We start from the raw sequence: 9,772 nt of genomic DNA, 5'->3' as shown, positions 1-9,772 counted from the left end.
CATTCGTTCTGTTTCGAACTGCAGATGTGCCAAGACGGGGTTGATAATGATGGAATTATCAAGAGCCCTTTTCTGAGCACTGGTCAATGGAATTGTAAAATTCCACAGAATAGACAGGGTGGGTTACATTCAAGGCTGACTGTAGGTGTTTCCTTTCCACTTGTTTAGGTTATGAATGCCTTTAAAAAAAAAACTACTTTCATTTGGAGCCCAGTTCGTAATTTCCACACACACAATTTCTATACACAAATATTAATGCAACACTGGCCACACGAGTCAGTGTTGCCAATTTTATAAGGGAAGACGATCTGTTTTTATTATTTGTCCCAGCTGTTGTATAAATAACCTTCATATGGTGCTCCCCAACCCCATGAAAGGCTGGCATCAATGGGGCACCTGCTCGGGACCCACACCCCAGCAGGGTCCCCTTGACAGGATCCCTCCGGACTGTCTCCTCTTCTTCTTCACCATTGCAATCTCCTTGTTCAGCTGCTTCTTGCTCTGGCCCAAACAATGGTGGTGAAAAAGATGCCACGGCCTACCTTCTCGCTTCCTGCCAAGCAAGCAAGTGGTAGCAATGAAAGGGAATGAGGAGCAATAGCAGCTGGTGGTGACAATGACGCTGAGAAGGTCGACTCACTGACGGAAGAGGCCCATTGAGGGTGTCTTGCCCAAAGGACCCCCCCAAAATCTGAAGCTGGCACTAAGCCCAAGCCGAATGCTCCCACAAGCCTATTACCCCATGTGATTGTTTGCCCCTAAATCAAGTCCCTGGTTATTGACAAAGTGTTCAGGCCCTTCACAGATATTCAGTTTAGAAAACATGCACAGTTGTTAGTTGTGACTCACCCGCATGACTCTCAAAACCAGTGCAAGAGTACTTTAGCCTACGCAGGGCAAAATATAGCGCCATTCAGTTTTTGTGCAAGCCCTTGCCAGGAATTCAAAATGAACACATGAAGAGGGTCATGGGGATGCATGAATAAGCCCCGTGCCCAATAACCTCACCTAATTGCATGGAGGGCTTCTTAATGCTTTGGGATGAACATGATTAGAACCCTCACCCCTCCTCAGACTCTGGCTTTAAAGCAGTTTATAACAGTATTGTCCCAACATGAACCTACCCGTACAATGCGCTCATCATCTAAGGTCCTCCTCCAAGTGCTTACTCTGAGGGAAGCTCGGAAGATGGCAACAAAGGAGAGGGCCTTCTCAGTGGTGGCCCCCCAATTTTGGAATGATCTCCCCGACGAGGCTCGCCTGGCGCCAACATTGTTGTCTTTTCGGCGCCAGGTCAAGACTTTTCTCTTCTCTCAGGCATTTAACAGCATTTAACAGCATATGCTGAGTTTTTAACTGACCCGAGAGTAGTTGTTTTAAATGGATATTGTTGCTTTTATACTTTTGGTCTTTTTAATTCCCCTCTGTTTTTAATGTTCATTGTTTTTAACTTTTGTAAACTGCCCAGAGAGCTTCGGCTATGGGGCGGTATATAAATGTAATAAATAAATAAATAAATATTGACAACTATTGCCAGGACACACTCCATATACCATTTTCAAACCTTTTTCAAAGTGTGATATCCTGCTTGGTGTAGATCTGGCCCATGTGTTGTGTTGAACGTGCAAAGATCCCGAGCTCTCTTCATGGGAATGTTTGGGGTGGGGCTACCGTATATGACTACCTCTTCTTCATGTGTCCATTTTAAAGGACTGAAAGGGGTGATCATACATCTCAAATTTAAATTATTGTACATCCCTATCAGTGGCATTGCACGAGTTGTACCTGTGTTCTCAGTTTGCCCTCTAGTGTCTACTGTGGGAATATAATTTTTAAGACGATAAAAGAGAAAGTTACAATTAACAAGTGATACCTAAAATCAGTTGAAAAGAAATTGTTTTATCATCAGAAAATGAGTTTACAAGAATTGGAATGAATATAATATAATATAATATAATATAATATATAATATATCCATCCCATGGCCTTCAACAGCTGTTTTGCAAGGATCTACAAGGGAAAATCATCTCTCTCTCTCTCTCTCTCTCTCTCTCTCTCTCTCTCTCTCTCTCTCTCTTCTCTTTCTCTCTCTCTCTCTCTTCCTTTCTCTCTCATTCATTTTCAAAGCAACATGTTGAGCTTATAGGTGTAATGTTTGCACATGGGCAGACAAGATTAAAGCAGTATGTTTAGCCAGGATTTCCCCTTGGAGTCCTTTCCATGTGAGATTTGGGATACAGGCATGGGCACTAATGTCCCTGATTTTCACAACAGTCTCAATTACTGCTGCAACTGCAGGGATCATTGCAAAGTAAATCTCCATAGCACCAGTTCATGAGATGCTTTCCCCATGTGGTTATGAGTATACATGGTGCCAAAGATAGCTGCATCCCCACCCCACCCCGCCCCTCAAAAGAAAGAAGATAGATGCTGGCAAAAAATCACAGTGTCATCTTGCTCCTAGACTTTTTGTTCAGCCACAGCCGTCCACAGCCTGGTACCATCCAGATGCTTTGGACAACATCATCCCAGCATCCTCATCCAACAGCTGTTTTAGCATATGCATTAAATTGAGCCCATTGAAAACAGTGCATTTCTGTCTGCCTACTTCTGTGCTGGATGCAGACTATTGAGTGTTAGGAAACGTGAATTTATGCTGCCATTTCCCCAGCAACTCTGTGTTGTTCTATCCCTGTTGTAATGCAAAGTGTTTTGGGGTGGCTTGGTATTGAATGGGTAATTAAGACTCATTAGCACAGGAGTGGGTGACTCCAGATGTTTTGGCCTACAACTCCCATCAGACCTAGCCAGCATAGCCAATGGTGAGGGGTGATAGGAGTTGTAGGCTAAACATCTGGAAGGCTGCAAGTTGTCCACCTCTGTGTTAACTTTAAAATTCAAGTTCAAACTCCAAACATAATCAGATATTTTCCTGGAAAAACATCATTTTAGGTCTAATTAAGGAACAGCCCTCAATTTTCCTTTAGCAGCAGACAATAATAGTTTAGGATGAGGCATATCGACAGCTACATAACATAAAATGGGACATTATTCCAACATTGCAGACAGATTGGGATTTCAGCTGCAATGGAGGGAATCTATTGATCAACATGATAATTTGTTGTGGGAGGAGACACAGGCCATTGCTAGACGAGGGTTGAAACCCGGGCTCACCCCTGTGCGTGCAGATGACCCTCCCTTGACCCGGGATAACCGGATCCACTTGTGGCCCAGTTTTACCACAGCCCCAGGCTGAGCCCAGGGCTGAGGAAAATCTAGCTGGTTCCATGGCTTTTCCCGGCTGCGCGTCTTACTCACGAGTAGCCGGGAGAAGCTGTGTCCATCGGGCAAGGGTGAGGGAAACACGGGGGGGGGGAGAGATGGGGGCCAGGGGGGGAAGAGCGGACCCGGCAGGAGAGATGGGGGGGAAGAGCAGAGCTAGGGTGGGGAGATCGCGGTCGGGGTGGTGGTGGAGGGGGCATCGGACATGGTGAACGGGCATGTGGGGAAGCGAGCGAGCGAGTGGACAGGTGAGTGGGCGAGCAAGGGGGCGAGTGGGCGAGCAAGCGGGGGGGCAAGCAAGCAGGTGAGTGGGGGCGAGCGGGGGCATCAGACATTGTGGGGTGGAAATTGGGGGCAGGGGGGAGCGGGGAACCCTTTATTTTTTTTTAAAAAAAATGACTTACCTTTTCGTTGGTACGCTCCTGCGCACATGGCCCCTTTAACTTTTTTTAAAAAATGGAGGACGCGACGGGGCTTTCCTTTCCCCGTCGTGTCTGACGTGTGGAAAGGAGCGACAGCCCATGCTACTTCTAGCGTGGGCTGGCTGCTCCTCCCACACCGATTCTGAGGTAGGTCTAGCAAGGCCCTGTGAATTGAGAGTAGCTCCAATTTGGGATGATCAGTGTGGAGTTCAATGAGGAAAGTAGCAAACTGGGATTCATGTACATTTATTTATCCATCTAGAAAAAGTTGATAGCAAAGCAATTCAAGGGGGTAACATATATATATATTAAAATAAATACTTCTACTGATATATAAATATTATTTAAAAATGGTTAGTGATTTTTTTTAAAAAAACGCAACAGTCTAAGAAAGTAACAGTTACATTTCAAGTAGCCATTGTCCAGAGATAACTGAAATCAAGTCATAATACTTCATTATTGCCATTGTTGTTGTACCAGAACCAGCTGTGGCTTCTTCTTGGAATCAGTTGACTGAAATGTGAACACATCTGGTTGGCTATTCTCTTTAAAAATAGGTCTTTTGATGGCATGTAGCCCAGTGCCTGTCTGCTGGACATCTGACATCTAGGGTAAGCTTTTTCTTCACTGTCCCAGCCAAATGATTGTCCTGGAGTCCTTGTGAAGTCCACCTCTGACATGCATCTGCTCAGGGTCAGGGAGTTTGTGTGAGATTTTTCTTTCCACCTCGAAGCACTGTAGATTTGGCTCTCAAGCTATGATGGAGCTGCTCTTACCAAAACCTGTGTTTCCGTAGCTTTCTGTACTGTTATTTTCTGGGTCTTGTGGAGGTGTAGCATTCAGTCAATGGTGAATCTTCTTTCCAATATGCCGGCATTTGAATTTTCAAAAACTGTTGTGGAATGCATGGAGGATATGTCAGGTACTTCACTGATTGGTTAAAAAGTGCACATTTCAAGCTCAAGTTTTTCCTGGATAAGTTTTTGCTGGAAGAAGCAATGGTCAAGATGAGAGATCTCAGCAGACAATATGGAGTACTGTTGGTCATGGCTCAGGTGGTTTGCTGGAATGCAAAGGAAGAACTTTTTAAAATATTTGTCATCTCTGTGGTGTAACAGTTTTTCTCTGTAATGGATTTTAAAACTAAAATCTCATATTGCTAATGATATTAGGAAAGTTACAACAAAATTCTGTACTGTGCAATAATGGTGCATAATAATAGCTCCTTTTCTTTAAATGGCAGAGTTATGCCCATATGTCCTTATGTCCTATCGGTGGGGCATTGTGATAAAGAGACACATGTTTCCCCCTTCCTTGTGAAGTAGGATGGGCTGACACTCTCTGTTAGGAGCAGAGCGGCTAACACCCATGTCTTGTTACCTTTATTCTGAATGTATGGGAATGCATCTTGAGTGGGGAGAGAGACAGTGGCTCACCTAACTCAGCCTTCCTTAACCTGGTGCCCTCCAGAAGTTTTGGACCAACTTCCATCAGCCCCAGTCAGCATTGCCCAATGGCCAGGAATACTGGTATTTGTAGTTACTACTACTACTACTATTGTTATTTGCAATTTATATGACACTTACATATCTAAAAAAATTCTCTAAGCCATTTACAAAACCCACAATAAAAATGCATCTTATTTATTTATTTATTTATTTATTTATTTATTTATTTATTTATTACATTTTTATACCGCCCAATAGCCGAAGCTCTCTTAATGCATCTTAATAAAATCATGTGATTTTTCATAGCTCAAGACTAACTATGTGTTTCTGGCTTCTCTCTGATGGAAAAAAGATTGCTAAGGTGTTCAAGGGTTGGGGCTTTGCTTTGTCACAAGACATAAAAATGCTGGTCTTTGTCCTTTGTAGGAGGCAGCAGTAGAGGACGGAGCAATTCTACCTACGTATATCCATAGGAGTAGCCAAACAAAGCCAACGTGATAAACTATTGTTGTAGTTATTGACCCTGTTCAGACAATACACTAAGCCACGGCAGTTAAGCATTTTGAGCTAATCATTATGGCTTAGCGTGTTATGGGTACTATGACTTAGCACGTCGTGGGAACCATTCCAAACCATGGTGGCTACATCACCACAGTTTAAACATGCTTACTAACCATTTTCTGCAAAAGGTTTAGCGTCCAAACCATGACTTAGTGTATCATCTGAACAGGCCCTTCCTTCCTTCCTTCCTTCCTTTCTTTCGTTCTTTGAAAAATCCATCTGTGTTAGTGGCAATCACAATACCTTAGCTATGAATGGCGTAATTCCATTATGAAGTGTAGTGTCGCAAGATGTTGTGATGCTTGTATCATAAATAATGAGTTGACAAACAGGAAGCTAGGTCTATCAATAAGTAATTCACCATTGTAACTAAGGGAATAGCTGATTATGGGGTGTTGGCAACAAGGAACGTAGTTTGAAAGTGTGAAATAAGGTAAATTCGCATTATTGGACAACCAACAATTCTGATTAATAATTCTTTTGCTGAGAAAACAATTCTTTAAAAGCAAGATCGTTACTGGGACAAAAATAAACAAATAAAGTTGACCTACAGCCCATGATAAAAAGGCCCTGCTTGTCTTTGCAATTACCTCTTGAGTTGCATCATTTCACTTACCTCACCTTTGAAGACTTTTTGTAAGTTGATCAAGAACAATGAAATCACTGTTCAAAATGTCCCTCCGCACAGCCTCCCAGGCACAAAAGCTGTATGCTTTGTTTTTCAGGAACGTGTGGATTTTGATGAAGTATCTCTTCAGTCTGAGTCTTAGCTGGGGGTCTTTGAATGTTACCTCCTCTCCAGACTCTGCCACAGAGCACCTCTTCCACTGTATAATTTGTTGGTCCAAGGCCTTTTGGAAAAGGTCTACAACCATCACATTCCATTTTGCTTGGGTGAAGTTGTGCTGAAATATGTCTTGGAGCTGTTCAAGGATAAACCCTATTGTTCGTCTTGCATCCTCTTTGCTGGACCTGAGGATTTCTTCTGAGGGGAAGCCAAAGTCTGGCATTTCATAGAAGCACTCGGAAGGAAGCTGTTGTCCACCTCCTATGGCTTTCAGAAGTTTTATGGTCTCCCCGTTCTCAGTCTTTTGAGAATGCACAATTTCATTACAGTCCAGAGTTATGATTCCAGGCGCAAGCAGGAGCATCAGGCCAATTTGCTGCAGAGTCATAGCAGCCATGGTGGGTCTCCTTTTGGAGTTTGGATGGTGAGACTGGAGAGAAGATCTTCTTCAAGCTCTCCTCTAGAACACTGTCTTTTAGAGCCATGTCTCTGATGTCATATAGGCATAAAATTAATCCACTTTCAGCATCTCATTTCATTTTCTGTTTATCAGCAGAAAGTTCTGTTTAACTTTGGGGCATTTTTTGGGTAACTTCCGGTATGAGGGAAGAGGATTTAGATGCTCCCCCTGTCGTCTTTGTTTTCTTTGCTGAAATTACACCCTCCAACTGCAGCTATTTGCCCTATGGGGCAAGACATGTAGATACCATCCATTATCCAATTACACCGGGTTAAGGAAAAAGACAGTTTTAACAAAGTTTTAACACATACAAAGAATTCAACCACTGTGTCAAACTTTTAAAGTGCAATAGCAACTGCTGTATACATCTGATAGCATCAATGTTATACAGAAATACCTGACCTGCTTTTTAATTCTTTGTTTTTGGTATTTCTGTATAACGTTGATGCTATCAGATGTATTTGGCAGTTGCTATTGCACTTTAAAAGTTTGATACAGTTGTTGAATTCTTTGTATGTGTTAAAACTTTGTTAAAACTGTCTTTTTCCTTAACCCGGTATATTTGGATAATTGTATATTTTGTTAAGGACAACGCCTTTTTCTTTTTTGCTTTGATACCATCCATTATGCCATCTTTATTCCCGTACAACAGGGGTGTTGAACCTCTATTAGCCTGAGGGCCAAATTCCATTTTGGAGAACCTCTTGGAGGCTGCATAGCAGTGGTCAGTGGAGACAATGGTAACATGGGGGTGAGGCTTAAAGGCAAAGGGATGGGGCCAAAATACTAAGAATTCACTAACACATTTTAGCTTAAAGCTTTTAATACTGGTAATGAAGCTTTAGGAGAGGCATTTCAACCTTTTAAGAATGGGAAAAACTGTGCAAAAAGGTGGAAAACACCAAACGACCTACAACTGGTGTCAGGGCTTGGAGCCAGGGGAAGGGAGCATGGCCATCTGGGCAACCCCAGAAGTCTGGGTGGGGACTCCTGGTGAGCTGGATTGACTGCCAACCTTGAGGTTCTGCATCCCGGATGTACAATGTCCCTGGAAACATTGCTAAGTCATTGTGTAGCATCCTTCCCAGGGACATTAGCAACTCCATGTCAAAGCCCGCATCAGCTTGGTGGCTGTTGAGTACACAGCTTGGCTATTTAAAAGTATTTTTAATCCCCCAGCACACACTCCTGCACACACTCCTCCTGCACACACTCCTCCTGAAAGTCTGACCTCCCCGCCCAAATGTCCCCTCTTTAGGAGGGGTTTCCCCCTTCAAAACCACTGAAGGATGCTCAGATGAGCATAGCAATAGGAAATAACCAAGCCATTGAAATGGAGAGGAAAGAAGTGACAGATCAAATTGCATCACCATACTAGGAAAGCACAGAAGGAGCTAAGGTGGGGGTTTGTTGTTGTTAATTCGTTCAGTCGTTTCCGACTCTTCGTGACTTCATGGACCAGCCCATGCCAGAGCTTTCTGTCGGCCGTTGCCACCCCTAGCTCCCCCAAGGTCAAGTCTGTCACCTCCAGAATATCATCCATCCATCTTGCCCTTGGTCAGCCCCTCTTCCTTTTGCCTTCCACTTTCCCTAGCATTAGCCTCTTCTCCAGGGTATCCTGTCTTCTCATTATGTGGCCAAAGTACTTCAGTTTTGCCTTTAATACCATTCCCTCAAGTGAGCAGTCTGGCTTTATTTCCTGGAGTATGGACTGGTTTGATCTTCTTGCAGTCCAAGGCACTCTCAGAATTTTCCTCCTTTCAAAAGCATCTATCTTCTTTCGCTCAGCTTTCCTTATGGTCCAGCTCTCACAGCCATAGGTTACTACGGGGAATACCATTGCTTTAACTATGCGGACCTTTGTTGTCAGTGTGGTATCTCTGCTCTTAACTATTTTATCAAGATTTGTTATTGCTCTCCTCCCAAGAACTAAACGTCTTTTGATTTCCTGGCTGCAGTCAGCGTCTGCAGTAATCTTTGCGCCCAGAAATACAAAGTCTGTCACTGCCTCCACGTTTTCTCCCTCTATTTGCCAGTTACCAATCAAGCTGGTTGCCATAATCTTGGTTTTTTTGAGGTTTAACTGCAACCCAGCCTTTGCACTTCCTTCTTTCACCTTTGTCATAAGGGTCCTCAGCTCCTCCTTGCTTTCATCCATCAAAGTGGTGTCATCTGCATATCTGAGATTGTTAATGTTTCTTCCTGAGATTTTAACTCCAGCCTTTGGATTCGTCAAGCCCAGCACGTCGCATGATGTGTTGTGCATACAAGTTGAATAAGTAAGGTGAGAGTATACAACCCTGCCGCACTCCTTTCCCAATCTTAAACCAGTCTGTTGTTCCGTGGTCTGTTCTTACTGTTGCTACTTGGTCGTTATACAGATTACCCAGGAGGCAGACAAGATGACTTGGTATCCCCATACCACCAAGAACTTGCCACAGTTTGTTATGATCCACACAGTCAAAGGCTTTAGAATAGTCAATAAAACAGAAATAGATGTTTTTCTGGAACTCCCTGGCTTTCTCCATTATCCAGCGGATATTGGCAATTTGGTCTCTAGTTCCTCTGCCTTTTCTAAACCCAGCTTGTACATCTGGCAATTCTCGCTCCATGAATTGCTGGAGTCTACCCTGCAGGATCTTGAGCATTACCTTGCTGGCATGTGAAATAAGTGCCACTGTCCGATAGTTTGAACATTCTTTAGTGTTTCCCTTTTTTGGTATGGGGATATAAGTTGATTTTTTCCAGTCTAATGGCCATTCTTGTGTTTTCCCATCATTTTGCAATATTTTAAACAGTTCAGCTGGGATAC

At 43.3% G+C, this 9,772-nt stretch overlaps 1 protein-coding gene across 1 annotated transcript; it reads right to left on the bottom strand.

The window, feature by feature from the left end:
* Positions 1-6,330: 6,330 nt before the first annotated feature.
* On the bottom strand, positions 6,331-8,289 carry LOC134400418 (interferon alpha-21-like). The gene is given in 3 exon segments (XM_063128750.1): positions 6,331-6,801; positions 7,514-7,593; positions 8,241-8,289. Coding segments are annotated over 3 exon segments (600 nt in total).
* Between the last annotated feature and the right edge of the window lie 1,483 nt (positions 8,290-9,772).

The sequence above is a fragment of the Elgaria multicarinata genome, chromosome 6 (genome assembly GCF_023053635.1).
Source record: "Elgaria multicarinata webbii isolate HBS135686 ecotype San Diego chromosome 6, rElgMul1.1.pri, whole genome shotgun sequence".
Taxonomy (NCBI): Eukaryota; Metazoa; Chordata; class Lepidosauria; order Squamata; family Anguidae; genus Elgaria; species Elgaria multicarinata.
This window is presented reverse-complemented; position numbering and strand designations above follow the sequence as displayed.